The 25,605-nt window shown below is 53.3% G+C and overlaps 6 protein-coding genes across 6 annotated transcripts; 5 read left to right on the top strand and 1 right to left on the bottom strand.

Moving 5' to 3' along the window:
- Window positions 1–867: 867 nt before the first annotated feature.
- POSPLADRAFT_1057973 (hypothetical protein) lies at window positions 868–1,819 on the top strand (the record flags this gene model as incomplete). The annotated part of the gene is made up of 3 exons (XM_024480985.1): window positions 868–1,210; window positions 1,259–1,634; window positions 1,690–1,819. The coding sequence occupies 3 exons, from the start codon at window positions 868–870 to the stop codon at window positions 1,817–1,819; spliced, it is 849 nt and encodes a 282-aa protein (XP_024337824.1).
- A 3,726-nt stretch (window positions 1,820–5,545) lies between these two features.
- On the top strand, window positions 5,546–7,135 carry POSPLADRAFT_1145802 (hypothetical protein; the record flags this gene model as incomplete). The annotated part of the gene is made up of 9 exons (XM_024485844.1): window positions 5,546–5,580; window positions 5,639–5,846; window positions 5,946–6,024; window positions 6,054–6,184; window positions 6,242–6,330; window positions 6,421–6,602; window positions 6,653–6,657; window positions 6,775–6,856; window positions 6,939–7,135. The coding sequence occupies 9 exons, from the start codon at window positions 5,546–5,548 to the stop codon at window positions 7,133–7,135; spliced, it is 1,008 nt and encodes a 335-aa protein (XP_024337823.1).
- Window positions 7,136–9,009: 1,874 nt separating this feature from the next.
- Window positions 9,010–15,300, top strand: POSPLADRAFT_1146772 (hypothetical protein; the record flags this gene model as incomplete). The annotated part of the gene is made up of 14 exons (XM_024485979.1): window positions 9,010–9,097; window positions 9,232–9,456; window positions 9,508–9,605; window positions 9,672–9,751; window positions 9,803–9,804; window positions 9,865–10,027; window positions 10,163–10,279; window positions 10,335–10,613; window positions 10,788–10,847; window positions 10,928–11,104; window positions 11,658–11,929; window positions 11,993–14,494; window positions 14,547–15,118; window positions 15,178–15,300. 14 exons carry the CDS (start codon window positions 9,010–9,012, stop codon window positions 15,298–15,300), a joined length of 4,758 nt encoding a protein of 1,585 aa, XP_024337822.1.
- Window positions 15,301–16,320: 1,020 nt separating this feature from the next.
- Window positions 16,321–17,547, bottom strand: POSPLADRAFT_1047312 (hypothetical protein; the record flags this gene model as incomplete). Its single annotated transcript, XM_024479252.1, has 9 exons — window positions 16,321–16,343; window positions 16,449–16,598; window positions 16,653–16,654; window positions 16,708–16,802; window positions 16,855–16,943; window positions 17,052–17,091; window positions 17,186–17,355; window positions 17,410–17,411; window positions 17,522–17,547. The coding sequence occupies 9 exons, from the start codon at window positions 17,545–17,547 to the stop codon at window positions 16,321–16,323; spliced, it is 597 nt and encodes a 198-aa protein (XP_024337821.1).
- Window positions 17,548–20,326: 2,779 nt separating this feature from the next.
- POSPLADRAFT_1040327 (hypothetical protein) lies at window positions 20,327–22,033 on the top strand. The gene is made up of 5 exons (XM_024477723.1): window positions 20,327–20,588; window positions 20,644–20,776; window positions 20,845–20,978; window positions 21,034–21,172; window positions 21,229–22,033. The coding sequence occupies exons 1-5, from the start codon at window positions 20,361–20,363 to the stop codon at window positions 21,672–21,674; spliced, it is 1,080 nt and encodes a 359-aa protein (XP_024337820.1). The 5' UTR covers window positions 20,327–20,360; the 3' UTR covers window positions 21,675–22,033.
- Window positions 22,034–23,186: 1,153 nt separating this feature from the next.
- On the top strand, window positions 23,187–24,893 carry POSPLADRAFT_1146335 (hypothetical protein; the record flags this gene model as incomplete). Its single annotated transcript, XM_024485917.1, has 2 exons — window positions 23,187–24,637; window positions 24,686–24,893. The coding sequence occupies 2 exons, from the start codon at window positions 23,187–23,189 to the stop codon at window positions 24,891–24,893; spliced, it is 1,659 nt and encodes a 552-aa protein (XP_024337819.1).
- Window positions 24,894–25,605: the final 712 nt, after the last annotated feature.

Here is a 25,605-nt window from a genome sequence, read left to right as displayed (position 1 = left end):
CCCATGTGCATGTTCCTGACAGGACCGCGGGTCAGCGGCCATTTGTTTTGGGTGAGCTCAATGCACAGGTCTTTCACTCCACACCCCTTTAATGATGGATGCAGTTTGCTATGCATTGTGAACGTAATCGGCATTGCGACAGGACGACTGACTGAGGTGAGCCTGCGTGTGCGGTGCCCTGCCAGCGTTTCATCTCACAAAAATGTCTGCTAGTTCATTGAAATATGGACAATGTGGACAGCGATGTAGGATTCACGCTATAACCTATCATCTAGCTCACAACTCACGGTCCTCACTCACGGTCTTCCCGCCCAGCCTGACGTCTGTTTTACTCTCCCGCCTCACCCTGGACCTACGGGAGGTGCATGCAGCTGAAGTGGACAGCTATGAGCTATTCAGCCGCACTTTACGTGAACTGAGCTTTGCGTCTCCTGCTCGCAGAGAGGGGTCCGGGGAGTTGGACTCGGACGCTCTTGAGCTGTCTTATGTTAGCAAGATTGGGGCATCCGAGGTTGATACGGAGGCGTGAGCGTAGCTTCACTTGGAAGACCAATCGGATGTTTCACACGTTCTCAGCTATCGTCCTTCCGGGAACGATGATCACTGTCCGCTCACGTCGCTAGTACAGCGGTATTGCGAAAGGTTCTGCTGCTTGCATCGTGTTGACCAGCGCTAATGAATGCCGTCGGTCGGGTACCCGTCTGTACCCGTCCACCATCCACCGACACTCGCGCGGCCCGCAACGCATTCTCACAACCGCTTCTCCTTGTCTCCTGTAGGCGGATCTTAGCCCCTTATGACCTTTTTTATACGGAGGAGACGATCACAATATATAGCTTCCCCGCCTAATCGTTCCACTCGCCAACCATGTCCGCATCTGACGCTCCCCCCAACACGATACAAGCCGAGCTAAACTACTTCTCACCCCCCACCGATGGCTCCAAGCCGTACATAAACATCAACGCCGACCCAGCCACTGGCGTCCGGCAGCGCAACTTTGACTCTGAGCCGCACATCATCGACATTGAGAACATTCGTGGAGAGCAGGGCTCTGTCACACTCGATACTGCCGGCTTCCAATTCTTCCGGCGCCCCGCTACACACAAAGCCTTCATCGACGACAAGGCCGTTGAGACAGAGTATTACCCGGAGAGCATCGAGTTCTTGAAGGAGATCACAGGCGCGAGCCGTGCTGTTGTCTTTGATCATAGTGTGTCTACATTATCGCACTCACAGTCGAAACTGAACGCACGTACAGCCATCCGCCGCCGCCGCCCCGGCGAGGTCGAGGACACACCGCAGAAGCGCCAGCCCGTCCCGCAGGTGCACGTCGATCAGACGACGGCGTCCGCCATCGCGCGCGTGCACCGACACCTCCCGCCCGCGGACGCGCCCGAGCTGCTGCGTCGCCGCTTCCAGATCATCAACCTCTGGCGGCCGATATCGCATGCTGCGTACGACTGGCCGCTTGCGCTGTGCGACTTCCGTTCGGTCGACGCGAAGAGGGACCTCGTGCCGACGTCCCTCGTCTATCCGGATCGTGATGGTGAGACGATGAGCGTGCGTTTCAACCCGAACCACAGGTGGAAGTACCTCCGTGGCATGGGGCCGGATGAGTTTGTGCTGATCAAGTGGTGAGTGTTCTTGAAGATTTGGAGTTAGTCGGCTGTGTGATTGACGGCTTGGCAGCTTTGACTCGAGGACGGACGATGACACGGCTTTGTTGACGCCCCATACTGCGTTTCAAGATCCAACCACGCCCAAAAACACTCCTTATCGAGAGTCGATCGAGTTGCGCCTTCTCGTGTTCTATGATTGAGCTAGTAGGGCACTGTTCTATGAGCATCGTCATCGAAGTTTTCTTCCATTTGCTGTACGCATTATATAATCTGCAAAATCATCAGTATATTACTTAACCCGTGTTGATTGTCACCTAGAACCCGACGCACTCACAGCCATCACGAAACCATGATTCTGTTATCATGGTATAATTATAGGAAACGTTTCAGTCCGGAACATGCAACTTTGAGACACAGACGATGTCATATTATACAGGGAGGCAGACCGGGCTTCCGGTGTCCTGTTTGACTGGGATCGAGCGACTCACGGCAATTCCTATGACGAAGCCCACGATGATTTAGAAGATATAAACCTCGATATAAAGATCCGGTCTATCGAGATACGCCGAGTCGAATGCCGTTGATATGGGGGGAACCTATGTTCATAGCAAATGCACTGCAATATTCTGGCGGCCAGCCACTCCCTCGCTATCAACGCGTTTTAGAGGCGTTTCTAGTCTCCGTCCTCTATCGGTCTGACGAGGTCGTCCTTGACCGCAGGGAACTGGTCCCGTAAGGCTTTAGACAACATGACAATCCGAGCGAGTACTGCCGAGTAATGGGTCGTCCAGAGCGACAATGCGATACTGAATTTCAGCGAATCGCGCTCCATAGTGCGTTCCATCTGCTTCGCTGTCCTTACATTGTCCAGGGACGCTTCAAAGGACTGGAATTCAACTACTCACCTTTCCTTAAGCTATAAGCACTTGAGCCTGATCATTGTGTCATCCTAGAGCGAGCCGAAGGGACAAATCCTGTGATCCTGACCATCCCCAGGAACTGCATGGCCATCATGAATGCTGTGAGCAATCATACGGCCTCCTCCTGCGGCTAGCCATCCATGCAATGGCGCGTGACGAACAAAGATAACTTCAGAGTGCGTTCGCCCTTGCCGCCGTACATAGCTTGTGTAGTTGTAACATTTTAGCCTCGCGATGTCTACAGGCGTCTCTCCAGTCGAGAGACCTTGTATATGCCGCATGAGCTGAGGGCGGCCACCACGAGGACAAGTAATTTGGATTGCTCGAACAACTCGGATGGCGCAAGGGGGACCACTCCCACTCCCACGCGGCCTGTATACCACAGCGTCATTTACGTGCCATTGACGGAGGGTGCGAAGGACCATACGGTACGATTCATCATCTCCGTGATGTATCGGGCTGCAAGCTCTTCATCATGTTGCAAAGGTATCGTGACCATGAGCGACCGGAAGGTGGACAAGTGACCGCTACCGAAGAAACAATGCCGCTTCGGACCCAACTTGTCCATGTCATTCGAGAACCGCTTTCTCTTCATGGATCCTGAGTTGAACCTATGAGCAGAGGGAGGATTATTGCCATCAGACGAAGAGTTATCAGTCTTCATCAGATGTCTGGTTTGGCCAGACCTGATCTCTATATCTTGAGAGCGCAAACGGCTCTAGTTCACCTCTATGTGCTTCCCCGAATGCCAGCGAGGATCGCCAACAAGCATTTCACGAGTCGACCATGCAGCGTCTGGGTGGACTTCATGACTGGTAATCACCTTAGCATCGCGAACGTGGCGCGCGTTTCGTACATAAGCGCGGGGGTGGTCTGGTCGGTCCTCCAACATGCCTCTTCGAGGGAATATCTTCTCAATGAGGGTTTGCATGATTGTAGCGAGGTGGGTGATTGTTTCGCGTTCACTAGAGGTGTGTGGGACGCGTCAGCCAGATCATAAGGGATGATATAGCATGCAGAGCCGACCGGCGAGGGAATCAAATCGCAGTTGTCTCCCCATACCGCTTCGGCGACGATGGAACTTAGGGTATGCGAATAAGCTCATTAACTGAGACACTCGCGAGTATATGATAGACCTGCGCGTGAGCGGTCGGATTATGGTTGAAGATGTACGGGAAGATTCAATCTTGATTGACGTAGACGAGGCGTCCCAGATTCTCTTGTGCTTGCGCTCATAACTGCACCTGCGCCATAGACCACAACGGCGCAGCCAGATGGACTGAGCTGGTATATCATTAGCCACCACGACCAGATGCGTACCCAATAGCGTACCCGTGTAATTCTTTGATAGATTTCCATAAACATCGATGATAAGACGTCCGCGAGCGGCAAGCTACTCAGGGATGGCAGCTGTGATTGAGCTGAGTCTCCATATACCCCAGGAGCTGTACGTCATTGAACCGTTAAGGTCGCAGACTTGCAAAAGGATGAATGAAATATCAGGCACGACAACGCATCTATGTGAAAAGCATGCAGAGTTTCCAGATACTTATTGAAAGAATTTGACTATAATGCGAGAGTTCAGGACTAAAGAGGACCGCAGAAATCCGCACATGTCCGCCGATACATGCGCGTGCATTATTGCCCAGTGTGAGATGCCATTGTTTTGTGTGAGACTGGTTGAAGAGAAGAACCATCTCATCTGGACAGAGCACAATGGAAGGCTAATGTGAAACTCTGAAGTCTCAAGGCAAACGATTGGATTCAACACGTGATTGACGCGTCGACGCGTCGATACTCCGTCAGGTGACTATAGTGTGGCTATTATCCCCACCGGAGACATGAGTGAGACCGTGAGGGGATGGTTGTCTATTCTAGCTACTATTTACACCATCAAGGAGACAAGCGTTCCACAACAACGGAAGTGAAACATGACCAAAATATCAGTTTCACGTCTGCCATTAGATTATGGTGAGTAACATTCTCCAATCACGACCAACGGTGTTTCAGCATGCTTCACAGAGCTCGCCGAAATGATGGGACGCTCATTGCGTGGCGAGGTATCATCGGACTGCTCCTCTGCATGAGAGTGCGTAGGGTCCGCGCGAAACTTTTGTTCCCGCTGGCACGAAGGCGTGAGGCTCAGTGCGATTGAAAAACTGGGGTCAAGCTATAACAAAATGCCAGTATCCATGATTAGCTTGTCGCTCGTGAGCGTCTTGTATTCGCTGATGAGACAGTGGCTTAAAGGTAGGTACAGCTTACTCGTCAAAATGTAAGCTTCAAATAGGGCTGATACGCCCAGGCCAACCAACACAATTACAATGGCTCACGCAACATTGTCTAGCGACCCACCGTGACGTGACCCTCGACCTACAACATAATACTATCGAACACGCTGCCTCGTTTCTCTCTTCGTCGACAAATGAAAGACTTATTACGGCTACGGTGTGATCTCTGACACACATGCCTGGGGCCCGTAGTCTGGGCATCATGTCTATCAATATGGTGTATGTGCCAAGTGCTCTGGCCGGTCTGTATTTCTTTGTCCGAGCGGCTCATTTTCCCTTGTTTAACGCTCAGCTTCTATTCGCTCCCCTGTCGGCCCAATCTGACGCGGCGGCCGGGGTCCATCATACATGACTCGCATTTACATCAAGACCGTACATTCTGCACGTACAAAGACTTCGCTTTCACGACATCAGATAGAGTCCAAGTAGCTGCATGTCCTATCAGTGTGCAGGGGCGTTTTGTTTGCCAGAACAAAAACATATTTTACGGGCGTTCTCGGATGTTCTTAATGTGTTGATCTCGCTACCGCATGTCAGATTCATCATTCTAGCCATGAAAAGACCGCGTCTATGAGGATCAATCGGCGAAGTAGGTTCATCCTGCTAAACTCAAGGTTACGGCTGCCAAACAACCTTTGTATTGCGCATGATATGCTATCGCTTCCCTTGCAGACTCGTACACTCACCGAACCCCCCTACAGCAAACGTTTCCTCCATGTCAGCTGCGCTTATAGCAGAAATCAAACAGGAGTGAGTGAGTCATGGTACTTTGAATGCATGAATTGCCTAACTTTTCAATTTTTTCTAGCTACGTAGAGAACTGCCTCTACTTTGCGGCTACAAGCTTATGTTGCTATGATTATTGCCTCACGCTTCAACAAGAGATCGACTTCATATGGAGTGGCCGCTTGACCTTCGCCAACATACTGTTTTATTGCTTTCGCTATCCCGCGATCCTCAACACAATCTTCGTCGTTCTGGGTTATGTACCATGGCCAGGCTGGCAAACATCACGGGTGAGTGGTTCCCTTACCAGCGAGTTGCTCCCTCACATAGTGACTGGTCTGTAGAGGTGAGTGTGTTATCCCTGGCTATGATACACATGGAATGCTGAGGTCCTGCCGGCGCTCAGTTGCACGATTATAATTCGATTTGAGATGGCTGGCGATGTCTTGATATTGACAAGCTCTGCATGTGCGTATACATACTTCTTGATTACCCAGTTCAAAATACTGGATGGCTCACTGCCAAACTAGTATTCACCGCCATGCGCGTATATGCCCTATCCGGCCGTTCCAAAATCCTCTTTGGCATCGTGTTGACGCTGGGATTGGTTGCTCCTGTCATATCAACGGTGCGTTGTGGTGTCGTCTGGGGAACTGACTTGCTCATGCTAACGTTCCTTGCTTAGTATACCTTTGTTGTGTCGTACCCGATATTACAAGTCGTCACGCCGACATACCAGTCTTGCGACATATACACACGCTATACCGTCAACAAGTACGCCATATATTTTTCTTGCCGTGCGCTTTATTGATGCTCGTGATGGTTTCAGCTGTAAGCTGCTCTATGTCCGCTGTTACGTTGCAGGGTACACTCTAACATCGTGCGCTGGGCCTGGACTCTGGCAGGGATGATCGGTACAAGAGTGTCGTCGCTGCTCTTTGACGGACTCGTCATGGCACTCACCTGGGTGAGAATACGACGGATTGCGGTTCCTAGTAGTGACGCGGCTGCTAGCAATAGCCTACAAGCTGTCCTTATAAAAGATAGTACGTTAAACATCTGTATAGACTCCCGCTCATGCTGATGTTGTATACAGCTGCGGTCTATTTTGCGTACGCTGGCTTCATAGGATAATCAGGAAACCATCTCAACCTTCTGCCAGGTTTTTATTGCTTTTGAATGTCATCGGGGTCGGGGTTGCTGTGGGCCACTTGACAGTATGTCATTCGATCCAATACATCTTATAACGCCGCTGATGGAGGTGCAAGTTTATTGAAGCTGTATCAACATGGACGGCAATGTAAGTAACAGCGTGATGTATTGTCGAATGATTTGACAGACATTTGCTTACAGCCTGACATCTGTACTACTGTCACGCCTAGTGCTCGACTTGCGTGAAGTCACTGCTACCTTCGGAGAAAGCAAAACTACCTCTATATCTCAAACTGTCAGCGGCCTGAAGTTCGTCCTGTCCTCAACGAGCCCAGAAGACATCCTAACGGACGAGTTCCTCTCATCTGATTCTGTGACCGTCGAATCTTCGATGCAGGATGATCTGACTGTTCACATTACCGGATAATGACACATCTACTTGTTCAAACTACGAATGACGACCAGTGACCCACGTTTTAAACCGGCCAATGTCGTGATTAAAGTGATATCAATATATGAATCCATTCAACACTGTATGCAGTATATTGTGTCGTCTCTTTTACAGACTGTTGTATTACGAACTGTATCAAGAATTGGGGCATCTGAGATTGATCAACATCTTGTCGACATCTCATCTTGTTAGCAACGTCACCGGAGACATCTGTAATGTTGTTCCGTGTCACGAGAGACGCGCCACTCCATCTGTCATTCAATGTTCGCTTCGCAGGGCTCCTTGAACTCGAAAGTAGTGTGGCTGCCTCACCAACATCCGCGTCCACGTTGACGGCCATACAGTCCAATTTCGTTACCCTCGTTTACTTTCCGCTGCTGAAATACCCGGGGCTCAGTACTCAGCCGCTATACTCCAGCGCACTGGCACTGAAAACATTACCAAAGACCCTGAATCCATGAGAGGGTATTGTTTCAAGGATCACAGTAATCGAGAACGAGTGTCTAAGCCTCTAAGCCGGCTCAATCCCCATCATTCTGTGCGCTCCATGACATCCATTCATCTCTCATGAAATCCCCTGCTCGGATGCCCAAGATATTCGACAGAAGGTGGGAAGTATTCAGCGCATCGCGCGAGCAATCTTTCTTCTCTGAATGTTGCTTCTGAATTGCTGTCCTCACGTCTCGTCAGTCTCCGTACCTCATCACTTCCACCCATTTCAAACTGATATTCCAATACTCGTTGAGCTTGAGCGGACATAACACTCATTTCGCACGCAAATGCCAGGAAGGAAGATAAGGACTCCGGATTGCGAATGGGCAGCCTTTCGACGCTGATGCCGTGTATGGATGACTTCCGTGTTTCCTTACTGCGCCCGCACTGTATCCCGGATCTTGATATCTTCTCCCGTGACCTTTGGCGTTCCGCACCGCTGCAACGATACAATGCCAGCAGCGCTACTGCAACTGGTCCCCAACCTAAACCTTGAAGACCCTGCAGAAGCTAAGTACTGCCATTGTAGACATTAGTGGCCCACGATAGACGCTGTCACGCTGATATGTTTCATGCAACACAGACCTTATCTCTTCTGCATCATGTAGCAGAGTGCCTGAAGTTCCTGAAGGACCTCAGCTTGCTGTATACGAACCGACTTTCACAGCGGGCTCTTGCGAAGCTCTATATCATTGCAGCCAGCGGGATTTCATCATCATGCGCTTCGCACGTTCACTCGATATGTCCCAAATATAGCCGCGCACCATATAGTAAACCGTGGGCTTGAGTGCCGTCCAAATGCCATTCCAGCGCAGCTCTGAACGTCCGAACTATGGGGGGGGGGGGGCGTAGACAAATTTGTGCGTGACTGCTATCTTCAATGCTGGAGAGCGTCAAGTATTTTCCGTCCGTCATGACTCAGATATGCATAGTCGCACTGCGGACACCTCTAAGCTGGACTTTGTTTGCGTCGACCCATGGGGGCGCGACCTCGCAGCTTGCCGTGGGGACACGCGCTTGGCCATGCCACCATCACGCGGCCTTTGCGGCAGGCCCCATCGCGAATCTGATCGTTTCTCCCGCACTTTCCTACCATCTTCCGTGATCGTGCGATTCGCTGATTGGTGACCGGTGATCTCTGAGTGCAACACAGCATCATCGGCTGGCAGCCACGCCAATCCAAGCACCCGTTTCTTTGCATCCTAACATGACCACAGGTATGTGCTGGTTGCAGTAACATCTCGGAGTGGGCTCGCGGAGAAGACAGGCATACATATATATCGGTGGGAGTGGTAACGGCTGCCCTCGATCTGGCCTGTTGATTACCGACCATTTCTTGCTGTGTCGCGGCGCGCACGATGTCGGCGCTGGGTGACGCCGAATATCTACAGCAAATGTGGGTTCTTCCATGCGTACGGGAGCTACTAGTTTTCGGCTCTGGTACGGGTACGCTAACACACTGTAACCTGTTGGTCTACGGTACAGGCACTTTCAAAACATTGCATCTGCAGCCTGCATCAGTACGTTCGCTGTCGATCTTTGAATAAGTCGTCGGACTGATGAGCCACTCTCGTACATAGCTGTATACACGTATGAGCTCGTCATCACCATCGACCAGCAAGTGCGCTTCTTCGTGCGCCGACGCTTCTCCGCCGCTGTCGTGCTGTACACATCGATGCATGTCTCGGCGATAATATTCCTGTTGTCCTGGCTCTTCGGCTGGGTGCTCCAGGACTGCCACAGCGTCTTCATAGGCAATTTGCTCATGCTTATAATGGATGCGGTGCTGCGCCTTGTCTTTGGAGGTAGGCGTGCCGGCTGTCTTGACCATTCTAGTATCCACTGATGCGACAAAGTGGTTTCCGGTTTCCGTGTGTATGCGATCAATGGGCGGAAGTTGCTGCTGCCGTTCGTCATCGCCGTGCTCTACGTCCCAGATATTGTGGAATGGACAGTCAGTCTCCTCCAACAGTACGCTACGCCCGCTGCTGTCGCTGATACTGTCTACGATTAGTGGCAGGCATCGCTACAGACCTACACCAAGGACCCGGTCATAGGCTGTGTGATCAGCTATAACCTCTCGAAAGACGTGGAGGATAAGTAGGTTTCAGACAAGTCTGTCCCTTCTTCATCACTGATCATGAAGTATAGACGTGCGGCATATTAACTTGACTCGTCGCAGACGCTGGTGCTAATGTCACACTATATTCTAGTGACGGCGTTCACGCAGACCTGCATCATCGTGTCCGAGCTCTTGGTTGTGGTGGCTATTTGGCGGGTAACGTATGGCATCAGGAAGGTGACCATGATGGCACAGTCACGGCTGACTGTCACCACGCTGTTGATACGCGACGGTGAGGTTTTCTTTCAGGTTTCGTAGACGTCAGTATACTCAACCTAGTGCGTGCATATGTACAGGCAGCATGTACTTTGTGTACGTTGTCACCGTGCAAGATGAGACGGCGGGATGGAATCTGACAGAAAGCTGTGCAGTGCCCTGGTTATCTGCAGCTTGTTGGATATCATCGTTGTCTATCGTACCGTGAGACTCTCGTTCAATCTGCAGAGGCGGACGGCTTACACTACTACTGCTCAGTTCTTCCCATGGATAGGCTCGATCACGACGACGTGCGTGTCGTCTCCCGTCTGACATAGCTGCGTGCTCACAGCCCACGCCCCATAGCATCACGACGATCCTCATCTCGCGCATGTTCCTAAATTTATCAAGCGTATACTATCCGTCTACGGAGCTAATGTCGGCGACTGCGACGCGTCATCCCACGGATACGATGGACTTTGGGTCGAGCGAGAGGCCCACGGATGCGTTCTCGACCGACGCGGAGATTTTGTCCGACGTGGTACTCGATGGTGGAATAGGCACGGATGGATACGTCCTCGAGCTGCACGGGATGACGAGCAGCGGGAAGAGTTACGGCCCGTCGGAGTCGAACGAGACGGGGCAGTTGGAATCTGTGGCTTGACTACTCAGCGGGTTGTCGGGTTTGAGACACATGTGGTGAAGTCTTGGCTCATCATTGTGTTTCTGTGTCACGCTGCATTGAGGGGGAATGAGATGGTGTATCAAGGGAACGGACCTTGTATCATGTTAGTTGCACGATTTTCACGCATGGTATAGCAATAGCATCTTCATGAGAGCGTCATTTTATGCGATCCTCGTGTACAGCTTCAAAAGAAAGTGCGTGTCAGCCTATTGCGATACAAAATACGTGTCATTCGAATCAGAGTGAGACCATGAAGTCTCTATCCCGCTTCCAGCACCGGACGCGGTCTTGTTTTCCGCTCTCCTTCCATGCTAGCACGGAGAGTAATTTCACTTCTAATCTGTGCGCTCTGCGATACTTTTGTTGGAAAACGTGAACAAAAACGATGGCTCACCATATGTCTGTTTGGTGCTTGTACGAGATGGTTCAAATTGGTCGCAAAATGGGTACGGTAAATAGTGGAAAGTCCGACGCCGCTGATGTTCTTGGATGGGAGAATATGATTGGCCGACATGCCATTATCGGCGATCGAGTTTTCGACAGTTTATGAACGCTAGCGCCGAGATAACGATCGGTTACCCCATTTGGGAATCGTGGGTAGCTGCAAGAATGCGTCACTGCGGCCTTTCACGCCATCACCTCTGGGGAGCTGGTTTTCTGTCAATATCCTTCATTCCGCGTCAATCATCACAGTCAAGTCTGCCACTACCAGCGTCATTTGATGCCAAAATCTATGTCAAATAGGTGGCCCCGTCATGTCCCCGGCGCCATCCAGCGTAGTACGCGTAGCCTCCACCGTCGGAGCCGCTGAACATATCATCGACCTATTATGCCAAATACTGCTTCTTGCACTCTGTTTCTTCTAGCATTATGTCATTCAGGCTTGCCCCTGCTTCGGTGTAACCCGCTGTGTCTCCTCCGTTCTCTGGGTCTGCGAGCACATACAAGCTCAGAAGTCCTTTCACTTTGGCATAGGAATTGCATGTCAAGCTTCTTCCATTCAGACGTTCACATGGTTCCGTACGCTCTGGCTCTCTGAGCACTGTGTTCTGTCTTCTTGCACCTGCGTTCGGCGTGCACGTCTTCCCGGAAATGTTTTCTGCATCGTCACATACTTCGGTACTCTACCCACTGGACCTGCCTCAATATGACCCATCCGCCCACAGCCATGCAGACCACTCCCTCCCAGACCCCCGGGTTCACGGCGTCCCGCACGGCATGGTACACTCATTTCGTGTAGACCCAGTGCTGACAATTTCCGATGGCTATGCTCTGGGTGCGTGAAATTTATTCGGAGGAACACCTACACATGGTGCTGATGGACTCGCAATGCTAACAGACGTCGACGCGGATATGGACGCTGGGGACACACAGCCGAGTAACGATGCGCATATAGGCACTTCCGCGGATACTAATCAACGGAAGGCTCCTGGGGCGAGCGTTATCACACCTGTGCCATACGGGGAGGGCATGGTTGAGGTTGTATGGAGCCTCAGAAGTGTCAACGAAGACGAGCCCGCCAAGGATGAGGACGACCACGACGCTATGGACAAGCAGCAGGAGCCCGACATCGCACAGGACCCTGGAGGGACGCAAGTGGTAGAGCAAGCGTCTACAGCAACGACGATCGTGGAGGAGGCATCTCCAGTCTCTGCACCAGGAGATGTGCCGGCGTCCACCTCTGAAGCCTCGAACACGAGCCTGCTACCACCTCGCATGCGCGGCCGCGTTTCAGAGGCGCACACCGAGCGGCGCGAGAGCACACGGCTAAGGCAGAAGCGCGAAGCGCCTACTCCGCCCGCTCCCGTGCCTGGACGGGAGAAGCGCAAAGCCCCTTCGCGAGACCAGAACGCGGACCCCGCGCGGCGAGATGGCGTGTGCGAAGAGGAGGGCGCAGAGGAGGGCGCGGAGAAGGACACGGAGAAGGAGAGGGATAGGAAGCGTATGCGGCGGGCGCCGCTGAGCTCCAGGAAGAACACGGGAGCGTCGGGGTCCACGGACGACGGTCTTGACGACACCCTTTCCCAAGAAAGCGACATCGTACGCGGGGGTGAAAATGCGCAGGAAAGTACGAATGATGCGCGAACGCACGCATATATGCACCGTGTCCTCGAACCAACCCCGACGGCGCCGCGTCCGCATTCTTTCGCGATCCATCCTGCTTATCCTACTCGCGAGGCCGGCTCGAGCTCCCCAGCCCACGCAGGCGTGTCGTGGCAAGGTCGTAGGATACCGAGGCTTCTACTGCGAACTCCCGACACGCTAAATGCGGGTCTCGGCCAGCCATCACTTGCGCCCGCTACTACCCAGCCATACATCCATGGTCCGCAACGCTCCTTGAGTTTTCCTCGCCCTCAATCAACGCCAAATATGCGCATACACCATCCTTCTTACGGCGCTCCTGCCAGCAGTGCGGGTGCGCACGGCACTCCCGAGGCGCAACTGCAGTCCGTTCAAGTTCCTGGGACACGCCTCTTCCGCCTCAACCCCGCCATCGTGAGGTCTCCATCGGGTTTTGGCTTCTCTAGGCCCCTGCCAGCGGATGCGATCACCCCCGTCCCGGCGCAGATGCGGTGGGACGCGCAGGAGCCGGCCTCGAGCGAGGCGTGGCCGTCATCGGGTCCTCCTGGTATTGGTGTAACGCAGAGACGTTTCCCTACACCCTCCCCTGGGATGATCCAAGGCTCTGCTCCTGCGCAGAGCTTGGACCCTGTGTCGCCCTCCGAGCCTATATATGCGCGACCGCAGACGCTCATCTCGACACCGACACCTCGCTCCATGCTCTCTTCAAGCGCGAATATCCCTACGTCTAGTGCTGGACAAATGCCTGTGCCCATCCCCGTCCAGACTCCCATGCGTCCACGACTGCGAATACAGACACCAGTGCATGGGCCAGCCCATACGTCGCCGCTGCCGCTGCATCATCCTCCTCAGCAAGGTGCTCAGGACCCACTACAAGAGACCCTACCAGCGCCGGTTCGCAGGAGCGTACCCACTCACACGCCCGCCCCTCACCCCCACGCCATGCCACCGCCGATGCATGTGCATACTCAGCCAGCATGGTCTATGCCGATGCGCACTAGCTCATTCGGTCATCCGGCCGCGGTGCCTCAATACGCTCGTCCCATGCCAACGCCAACGCCGGCTCCCAGAACGGCGGGCAGCGACCCTGGGCAACCAACGGGACCTTGTTCTGTACCCCCGACGCCCATGCCTGCTATTAGGCCCTTACCTGCGCTAACACCAGAGGCGGGCCCTGTACCCCTGCCGTGCTACTGGCCCCCGCCGGGCTCTGTACCGTATCCGTACTATCCTGCACACCTGGCCCCGCCGCCGCCGCACTATGCTGCGCAGCAGATGGCTCCGCGTCCCGGGTCGGAGCCTGGATGGGAGTCAACGTTTCGCGCGCTGAGGCAATCTGGCGGGCGGCGCGCCCCACCGGTGAGGCGAAGAAGACAGGCCGTCGCAACGGTCAATGCGGCAGTCGCGGAGCCAAGGTCTGAGGACGAGCGCGCGGGTGGCGAGAACGCCAGCCAGAGAGACGCTGAGGAGCGCGTGAACAGTGATGCTGGGCGGCCGGGGTCTGCACCGTCCGAAGGTGCCTATGGGAATAACATCTTTGTGGGTTCTGCGCAGATTGAGGCGGCGTATCATTTCGACAGGCACCCAGAGTTCGGATACATGCCCGCGATGGCAGGTTACTGGCCTGGACTGCCCATCGGCGCGGATCCGAAAGGTGTGCTTCACTGCCCGTTCTGTCCAAGGACGTTCCAGCTGCCAAACGGACTAGCGATTCATCTCAAATGGCATTGGGGCGATACACGGTTGGAGTGGAGACGCGGTGTGTTGAGCGTATATCTCATCTGCGTGTTGTGTTCTTATGGATTTGACAGGTATCAGTAAGACGGGAAAGACTATTTCCCGCGCGCTGGAGGATGCCGAGGCCCGGAAACGCGCGAGCGAAGCCAGAGAACAGGAAGAAGCACCAGAGCTTTGTGGCGCACAGCCGTCTGGTGCTGCCATCGACAGCGCTGATGAACAAGATCTGGATGTGGTGATGCAGTGCCCCTCGTTGCCTGCCAACTATCCATCCGTGCCACTTTCTGCAAACACATATGCCACATCGACTTCGTTTGTTATGCCTGTCATCGCGCTTGCAACGCCTCGAGCCGGATTTGGTTTCCCGTTTGCTTCTCCCGTGCTGCGCGCAGGCGACGCGTTCACAGGGCCCTTCCTCCCTCCGATTCAGCCTGTGGGCGACGCGTTCGAGTTCAATTTTGGGGAGCCTGCCTATGACACGCATGAACGCGACTCGTCGGGGTCATTGTTTGGGGGAGAGGACGACCTCGACTGGAGTCCCGCGGTGTCAATCAGAGGAGACAGAGACAGGGAGCCTTCATGGAGTGAGAGACTGTTTGGGCCCGCGGGCGGTGACTACAATGAGAATGAAGACGAGAGGAACATCGTATGTCTCTCATCCGTGACGTTTGCAAACTCCTAATCCGGTACGATGGTATATTATAGAACATGACTCCAGCGGATGAAGATCGACAGCCCTCCCCAGTCGGCTCTGTCGCTACCGACAACGATTCTGGACTGTCTCCACTTGCAGACTTTGCATCGCTTCAACTGCTTCCTGAGCACTAGTTTGGGGCCGTGAGCTGAACATCATTGTAGTTCGTGTGTACGGTTGCATTCGCCTTCGTCAGCATTCAAAACGCTCTATAGATTAATGATACCCGGGAAAGCAGTCACCTGCAACTCATACATTACACATCTCGAGCTCATTCCTCGATGTCTTCATAAATCGCTGTAATTTGTGCTTGCAAGTCATGTAGCATATCAGCCTCCTGTTTTACCATTTTTACTTCCTCGATTGTTATTTCCTCATCACTTGTAGCGTAGGATCAGCGTACGATGGGATTAATGTTTCGTGAGCTTCGTGGACTACATATTTTCGAACCAATCAGTATCGAAGATCCGTCAGCTTCATGTGAGCAGACCACGTTCAGTACTAGTATTTGAAGTGTAAAACATGATCCTACGCCCCCTATATAGCCCGCTAGACGCTAGTGTAATAACCCACCCAAAATGTTCAAATACTCTATAAGTAGAGAACACCGACTCAGCGTAAACTATTTTATATTGAGTTTGCGAAAGAACAGTTATATGAAAGGCGTCGCCGGTATTTCGCAGAACTGGCGTTACTTTACGTTGATTCCATCTTCACCGTCCCTGCAATATCGGCTTTTAAGTCGCGCGTTCTATTAGAGCATGAGATAGCCAGATGAACCTAGAACTACGACCATTCCGGATCCTCATGCAGCCCCTCAGTGCTATCAAGAATGTCCGTCGAGAACGTCACGATCACGCAGGAGCTCTGGGACATCTCTGTTCGACTCCTCTCCAGCAACGACAGTTCGCGTAGGTTCAACATCAGACGCGACAACAGAACAGAAGTAAGGCTGCGAAGAGGCCATGCGCCAGCCTTCAGTTATACACATCAAATTTAAAATGATGCTCACATTGCTGTCCAGGTCATTATTATTTCAATGGACTGCGGCATTTGTAAACCGCATTTAGTTTGACTCCACTGCACGATCGGAAGAGCTCACCGTCGTGATATGACCAACACCGATACCGATTAAGTTCAGTGTGAACAAGATGCTATATGCCTATTGGTACGATCCCTGTGTACCATTAACTTATGACGGGACTTGCCTAAAGTATAGCAAGGCTAGACAGCGCGTTAAAAGTCACGCCAATGGGATGCTACTCAACTGAGATGTACTCACAGTCTCGAAGCAGAATTGTTGTGATGTCGCCGTGTCCATCGTGATGACCGGCTGGTCCGAAACGTTTCGGAGCTCGCAGCGTCGTCGCACAAGTTAAAAAGAGAACGAAACCATCCGACACCAATGAGGCAGCCCGTGCCCCAATCGCCCCTGAGGAATGAAATATGTTTACACATGAGGAAGCTTCAGCGGCCAGAAGCGTACAGCTACCAACGATGTTATCAGCTTAAGATTTATGCTTAGAGACAAGGTGCTTTACTTTTCGAACGTCAGGGTGTTTCCAGCAATTTTAGACTTGCATGCTCCAAAGCCCTGCACTTCCTTCCACGATGGAATAGATCTAGTAAAAAGATACTATGCAACTGTTGCGAGTCTGGCAGGAAATTGCTGCGAAACATTCACGTACGATGAAAATGGCAGGATTGATCAAACCGGACACCAGCGTCAAGGCTGAGAGCCATCCGCTACGGCCATGCATGGCGTACACGCGCAGCGCTGCAAACACTGGCACACATGATTAGGGCCATCAGAGAACGTATAACCAAAAAGATGAATATACCTGCTACACTGGACAAAACTATGAGATCTAACGCCATATTGAACCTGAGTAGAACTCGGCAGCTTGTTGAAAGAGTGTCTTAGACTATCAGGATTTGGAGAGCACACGATAGCGAACAACTCCGACCTCTGCTGAGATGAGTAGGATGGAATATGAGCGTTTAACCATCTGTACTGACTTGATCAGACTGCCATGGCCAAAATATCCGCATCATTATCTCGGCCACCGGGAACAACATAGCGGGATATCTCAGTGTGTAGTAGAGGATCGTGCCGAGTGACAGCTTGGCTTTCCATATGAGTTCTACTTCACGGCTGATGTTCAAGCAATAGTCGTAGTAGCACAGTGCTGGTACGGGACGAGTCAAATATTGACAGGTCCAAGCACACTGAGTAGACTAACCACTGATCGAGAAATACATATAATTCGATAGCGTGACGAATGTTGTGATGAATTGCCTTCCAGTAGTATCTGAGTGTTGCTTTCTATACTGGCGTTGTCTAGAACCACTTACTCGGCCTTTTGTTCAGCAATAGACATATTCAAACGAAGAGTGAGGAGTGAGAAGAACCAGTAGACCTACATGACGCACCTTGTTAAGCGGTAGATATACTTCCCTTGATTGGCTGTCATGCGCTTCCTAGGCAACAGCCTCCATCTCGTCAACACATCCACCTGGAGAACAGAGGCCATATGAACAAAAAATACAGCACATATAAGTTTCACACGAAAGCCGTACCTTGATACGTGATTCGCCCCTGAGATGCACAATGGACGTCGTTAACGCGAGCATGGCAGGCAATAAAAAGACCTGATAACCGAAATTAAGTTATGCCACGTTGAAACCTCGCAGTGCTCCCATCGAGTCAGTATCAAGATCGAAGGATGACTGAGGGACATCGGGGGTTCGATGACAGCAATGCCACGCAGCGTCTCTTGATATGCACATCGTGGCCTCAAATTCCACATAGCCCCGTCAGTCTGCGCATCGGCGTCAGAACCTTAGCGCAATGGCAACGGGTCTGTGCAGATCGGTGTTAACGAGGCATGTCCCAAAGAACTCATTTTTGTCCCAGCGCCAGACGCATTTAGTGTGAAGATGAGATCCGGATGTGGCATACTCAAGAGGTGGACTATCAAGCAGTCCATTCCGGGAAAGGTTTGATGAACCGTAGGTGATGGTCGGCATCTCCATATCATCTTTAGATAGGACACAGCACTCGTGGGTGTATAAACCAGTAGCCGTGCTCATGCAAAGCCTCAGCAGGGCGATACGCAATGATGCGATTGTATGCATGTTATTCTTGAGCTGATAGCATGATAGTCTCCATTTGAACTTCGAGCTAGCACTATCACTGTGACATGAGTGTTGATCGTACATGTGAACGACTTACATATCGGGTGCGATTAGCTACATATGTGCCGTTAGTGTTTAGGGTTGATCTCGAGACCTCAGAAAGAAAGGGAAACCCATTGTACGTCCGAGTCTACATGAGCGATAACAATTCCCACAGCATTATAAGGCGCGGTCACATGCCTGTGTATTTAGCCGACGTTGCAGAGACGCGTTGATTTGAACGACGCGACGCGCTCACGTTGTCGCCACGCAAGCGCCTCTTCTACTCACGATGAAAAACAACTCTACAATTACCTATGTGAGAGATATATTCCGATGAAGATGCTTGAACGAGCTACTCATACATAATCCCGGAGACGTCAGGAAGCTCACTGTATTTCTCAAGGAAAATGGCGACAAAGAAGGGACTTTTATTGCAACATCACCGGCATAATCGCGCGAGGATACAGGAGGATACGAACTACCTCGCGCGCGACTACATATGATCAGTGTCTGACCCAATAATATTGTGAGCTCTGCGCGCAATGAAGAATCTTGAAGCTTCATCTCGTATATCCCATTGAACACAAAGCACTGCAATTGGCGGCGGCAAGAGCGATTTTCGCGAGCCGCGAGTCTTGCCAGACGTCGAATATACAGTATCCATTGCATCGAAAGCGGCTGGCACGTAGTGCGATCTGGCACTTATCTGTGGTAATGATATAGTACTCAATAAGATGATGTCATGTCTGCGATGGTATGTCTGCGATGGTACACGCTTCATGTGAGCGGTACTCATGCGTATAAAGGGCCTCCAATGCCATCGACAGAGGAGCTATTCATCTCCCTCCAGTCCTTTCATAAAGCTTGGCTGCTCAGTACTGCTTAAATGATCTCGCGGCACGTACCACGCTCCCCACACAGCATACTTCACCTTGCTAGCAAGAAGCTTCGAGGCCACCAACAACGGTGTCGATATCGCGAATGACAACGCGAAAACGACAGGGACTATTCCAGGTCTGTCCCGACAGAGTGTGACGGAAGAAGAAAACACGTCTCGCTTACCTTCTCCGCGTTGCATCTCATTCGTGCCCGATGTTTGTACGCCTTGGCACTCTCATACATGACGTCGTGACCTCTCCGACTCACGTTTAGTCAGGAATATCCTCCGGTGCCATCCGTCGCGCTCAAAATAGACCAGAGGACAGTCGGGGAACACCCAAGAGGCTCGGCTCCAACTCGTAGACGTCAGGGAGTCCGGGAACAACAAAACAGCCTCCGCAAGAAGGTCTGCGACGGAGGCCCGCTCACGTGCGAGCTTCCGTTTCTTCACGACAGATTATGAAGGTGCGTGCGTAGAATGGCTGAAAGTGCTTATGATGAAGTGCAGCAGCGCAAAGGTCTGAAGGACAGGGGAATCGGGCGGCTAATGGACGCGTCGCTCACGTGATCGCGCAAGGATCGAGTCGAGGCTGGATCGCTTCCGCTGTCTAGAGCTCTGGAATTCGTCCTGTCCTCCCTCCTTTGTTCCTGTGATGCCTCACGACGCAGGGGCGGGCTGTCTGAATACCTGCGCAGGCTGTTATCGCACGCCTAGATCTCTCGGCGGAACCAGGTGGCCTGTCTTCTAGCATCTTAGGTAGTTCTCGCCCTGTCTGGCTTCCTCAAGGCCATACGAATGGAGAAGATCGTAGCGCTCCCGGATTGAAGCTGCAGCTATCTGATGACAGGTTCAAGGCATGGCCAGGCGGCGGCGAGGTCATCTGCGCAAAATTTGTATTACTCCAGAGCATACTCCGCCTTCCTCGACGTCGACTAGTGCCGCATCGGGTGGGCCGGGTGCTTCGATCACACAACTCCAACTTATGGTGGACGCTGCCGGATCCTCCTACGGACAGGCACGGGCAGCATCACGGACTTCAGCCCCTTGCGCGGATATAAAGGTCGTCGGGGAAGCAGCTGACTTTCCCCATTCCTACCTCCCCTACCATCACCACCACTACACTACTACAACGCCATGTCTCCGAACTTCCAAATCCCTAAAATCCAGAAGGCCGCGATTGTCGAGGCGACCGACGCACCGCTCAAGCTCGTCGACAACCACCCCGTACGTCAACCCTCCGAGCTCAAGCCCGGCGAATGTCTCGTCCGCCTTGAATGCAGTGGTGTCTGCCACACCGACCTGCACGCACGCAAAGGCGACTGGCCTTCCCCCGCCAAACTCCCGCTCATCGGAGGTCATGAGGTGTGTGTGTCCGCTTGGACTAGGGAGACCGGAGATTGACCGGCTCGCCGGGCAGGGTGTCGGCCTCATCGTTGCGATTGGCGAGCACACCCAGGACTCCCCCGTAAAGCTGGGCGACCGTGTCGGCATCAAGTGGTTGGCCTATTCGTGCCTTGACTGCGAGCAGTGCAGAAAGGGACTCGAGCAGAGTGCGTCACCATGACGTCATGTCATATCTGGCTCATACTGACTGGCTCTGGCTGATCCAATCTTCCAGGTTGTCCGAACAACTTGTGCAGTGGCTTTACCACCGATGGAACGTTCAGCCAATATGTTGTGTCTTGGGTCCGCCATGTCACGCCCATCCCCGAGAACTTGGAAAGCTTTGAGGCTGCGTCCATCCTATGTGCTGTGAGTTGTTGCGTGTTTGGTGGATTTCCTCGAGGTGTTGATGCATCGCGCCCAGGGTGTCACCGTCTACCGTGCGCTGAAGTACTCGCAAGCACACATCGGTGACTGGATCGCTTTGCCGGGTGCTGGTGGAGGACTCGGTCACCTCGCCATCCAGTATGCTACCTCGATGGGTCTGCGTGTCGTCGCCATTGGTAAGCTTAGTCGCCCACATGACACTCGCGCACATTACTGACCTACTCCTCCACAGACACCGGCGAGGAGAAACGCAAGCTGTGCGAGCAGCTCGGCGCGGAGAAATGGGTCGACTTCCGCGAGTCAAAGGACATCGTGAAGGACATCATCGCCGCGACCGACGGCCAAGGCGCGCATTCGGCCGTCGTGACTGCAGCGACGGGCGCGGCCTACGCGCAGGCGGTCGACTACCTGCGGAACGGCGGGACGCTGATGGTCGTCGGGCTGCCGGCGCACGCGTCGCTGAGCGCAGATATCTTCTACACGGTCACGAAGAGCATCAGCATCCTTGGGTCGTACGTCGGGAACCGGCAGGATGCGCGCGAGGCCCTCGAGATCGCGTCGCGCGGGAAGGTCAAGTGCTTCTTCCAGCGCCGCACGCTGGCTGAGCTCACAGAGACGTACGAGGGCCTTGAGCGCGGCGAGATCGTTGGACGTATCGTCCTCGACATGCAGGACTGAGCGGTCCGCCTCCAGCGCCACGACTCGGCCAAAACGCGGCTCTAAGGCTATGTAATTTCACCCTGTACACCATCCCCGCTTCTTGTGACCTCCGCCTAGCCTAATCCTGTAGCATCAGCCGCGAGTGGACTTGTACGATAGACGGCGACGATTTGTTGTTTGAATGCGATAGTGGATGCCTTTCTGCGGAGATCTAGACACGATTGCAGAATAGAATCGACCTCTAAAACTTCAATTTTGTCGGTAAAGCTTATCTGTGTGGCCTCGAAACGACTGTTGCCGCACTGTTGAACGCCGACGAGTCTAGATTGTCACGGTCGCATCTGGAGGCGGGTCCCCTCGTCCAGGCCAGATCGAGCGTTGTAGATGTTGTTATCGAGCTCCGCTCTTTTCTCGTTGGCTCAAACATGGTTGTTCTGCTTACCTCATCTGTTCCCCGCCCTCGTATGAGCGCTTTCCTTCTGCCCAACGGCACGACACAACGGCTTTGCTTCAGAGTCCGACTTGCATCTGCAAACTGTCCGCTTCCTACCGGAAGGCATTCAGCTGTAACGCAAGCATTGAAGGCAATGAAATATCCAGCTTCGATCTTGCACTCCTTTCTCATGATCGACGATCGCCTTCATCAACTTGCAAGTAAACATCGCAACATCTCCCAATTACTATCCTTTGCGCTTCTCTTCCATAACCTCGTCTGACTCTCAGCAGTTCTTCATGGCTGAAATACTGCCCAGTTGCCGGTCACTGGACAATTTGTACATCTTAATAGCTGTGAGCCAGTGGAGGTGCCTCACGGAGGCCTTTCAGCAACACTCGACACAGTATTGCAGTGATTTCACCCTTCCGCTCCGGGGCGACAAATTCAAGAACTATAACTGACAGATGTCAAAGTGCATGGCCAGCTGACCTTCTTGAGCGTTTTGGAGTGACAGCATATGCGAGCGTCAGGGTGAGGTACGTATTCTGTGATGGCCTTCTGCCGCCAGTACGAAACTCGTGACGACAATATTCGATAGACATTGACAGGAAGTAGGTACGCGAAAATCAAGACCTCTACGACGATAGCTAACAGGGGGGGGGGGGGGTTCCTGTGGCAGTTGCTCGTGGACCCCGACTCATTGCGGTCCAAACTCAGGCTTCTAGCAGCTGCATCGGAGTCTTGTCGCCTCAGACTACCTCCCATTATGCCGCAGCATGTTGTCAGAGCGGACTCAGTGCCTAATACAGAGACGGTACCGACGGGCGATAAGCGATTCGAGGTTTGTAAAATACCGTCTTTCAGCGCCGTGTTCTCACCATCAGACGCGCTTAGCTCTCCGTCGCCAGCTCCAACTGTTATCAGCCTCGAATATGTCACGGACCCCACCTTCTATCTCGTACAGCGCAATACCGCTAGCGAAATAGAAGCTGGAGCAAGCCCAAAAGTTAGAAAAGCAGTGGCCCATTGGCCGTAACTCTGGATCTGCCGCTACTCTCCCCTGGGTGTGTCTCTACTCACCTCATTGAACGACCATGGCGACACCTGCAGTTGCCCACAACGACCTCGTACCTGGCACAGTCCATCTTGTCGATGTCGCCGACGAGGCCCAGAACGCGAAGCACGCCGCCGATCGCAAGGACATTGTACTCGTCCCGCGGCCAAGCGCCGATCCGGAGGACCCCCTCAACTGGTCACGCAGGCGCAAATCTCTCGCCATCGGCCTGGCATTTTTGTATACAGGCGTTGGGATCGGCATCCCTTCTACCTTGCACTACAGCGTGCTTGCGGACATCACGCGCGACACCGGCATCACGACGGCCCAGCTCGTTCAGGGAACGGGCCTCAACTTCCTCCTAACCGGGTGGGCGTGCCTCCTTTGGCAGCCTGTCGCGCTGACATATGGCCGCCGCGGCGTGTACGTGATCTCTTGTCTCTGCATGGTCCCGATCATGGTGTGGACCGCATATACGCGCACGGCCGGGGAATGGTACGCGAACCGCATCCTCCTCGGCCTGTTTGCCTCACCCGTCGAGTCGCTGCCCGAGGTCTCCGTGCCCGATCTCTTCTTCGCGCACGAACGGGGGACGCATATGGGGATGTACGCATTCATCCTCTTCGGGTCGAATTTCGTCTCTCCCCTTATCGCGGGCTGGTTCAACGACGCGTACGGCTGGCGCTGGACGATGCTCTTCGGTGCCATCATCTCGGCGGTTTGTGCCGTCATCCTGTTCTTCGGCTTGGAAGAGACCATATACTTCCGCAGTACGGTGGAAGGGCAGGAGCTCGAGATTGCCGATTCGAGACAGAGTGTGGAGGCGAGCCTTGACTCGGACGAGAAAGATGGGAAGGACACCAAGATGGACGACGTCACCCATAATTCGGTCACCACAGTCCCCTCCTTCCCACCTCCACGCACATACTGGCAAAAGCTGGCGTTGTTTGTCCGCATGCCCGGACGTCCGAGCAACAAGCAGATGTTCACGATGATGTACCGCCCGCTGCTCATCATGCTCTGGTTCCCGTGCACAGACTGGGCAGGCTTCCTCTATGGTATCAATCTCTCATGGTACAACGTGCTTAACGGCACCGCGTCGCCTGTACTCTCGGCACCCCCTTACAACTGGCCTTCAGCACTCGTTGGATCCGCGTATGTGGCGCCCATCATCGGCGCGGCTATCGCTGCCGTCTGGTCAGGCACAATAGCGGACAAACTCACAATTCGCCTCGCACGGCGCAACAAGGGCATCCGTGAGCCCGAGCAGCGTCTCTGGCCACTCTTACTGTCCGGGACCATGGCCACCGCAGGTCTCATCACATGGGGCGTCGGCGCGTACTACGGCGTGAGCTGGGTCGGTCTGTGCTTCGGATTGGGGATGTTGACGTTCGGTGTCGTCACCGGAGGATCGATCGCGATATCATACAACGTAGACTGTTTCAAGGAATTAGGAGGAGAATCAATGATCAGCGTGATTATCATTCGCAAGTACGTGTGTCTTCCCTGTCCCGGGACCATGTGACTGACATCGTCCAGCACGCTTGGGTTCGGATTCAGCTATGCCATCACGCCTTGGTACACGAATCAGGGATTGAAGAACTGCTTCATTGCCGCGGGCTTCGTGTCCTTGGCGTGCACGTTCTCGTTCCTGCTGATGATCGTGTTTGGCAAGAATCTACGGCGATTCTCGCGGGAGAAGTACTGGGAATATGTTGCGACGAGTGTGGTCGCAGTAGACCATTGAAGGATCCTCTTGCGGATAGAGAAGGCAAAACAGGTCAGTTGTGTAGATGTTGGATTGCTGTCCGGCTGAACAAGTGCCTACACAGGGAGGTCACGCTACTCGCCACCGGCGGATGTTTTGATGCTCCACCCCAGGCGAATAGCCGATGAGTCTGATGATAGGCGCCGAGCCCCGCTGGGCCCCGATACACCTCTTTTCGGCACTCACATCCCGCCCGGCACTTCGACTCAGTCTCCCAACACTTCGATTTCGCCTTCGACGCTCTTCGACACCTTCGACGGTGCGCGACGCTTACTCGAAGCTCGGCACGGTCGTCCCGATGCCTCGCACGTAGATCCCGGGACATCTTCCGCATTCGGCGAACAATAGGGCCACTTAACGCCGCTCGGCCAAGCGCGCGCTTCGCTCCAAGCCACACCGAAGTAGCCGGTCTTTCCCGATTAGGTATCGAACCTCGCGGCATGCCTTCAACGACGGATACCAGTCCGAAGTGGCCATATGTTGCCCTTCATCTCCGCGTTCGGCATGATGTCACTCTACCGATGGACTTGATGCGTGCCACTCGGTGAGGCAGCTTCTTGAGGAACAATGCAAAGCCCCTTGTACCAGTGTGCCACTCTCGAATAGTCGTAGCGTCCTGTGTAGTATAAAACCTGTCGTACTTCTCTCTAAAAATACAAGATCCGGTTCCCCCCTCGAGTTCAGAGCTCAT

This window comes from Postia placenta (genome assembly GCF_002117355.1).
Source record: "Postia placenta MAD-698-R-SB12 unplaced genomic scaffold POSPLAscaffold_9, whole genome shotgun sequence".
Taxonomy (NCBI): domain Eukaryota; kingdom Fungi; phylum Basidiomycota; class Agaricomycetes; order Polyporales; family Adustoporiaceae; genus Rhodonia; species Rhodonia placenta.
The sequence above is the reverse complement of the archived record's forward strand: the minus strand, read 5'-3'. Positions and strand labels throughout refer to the sequence as shown.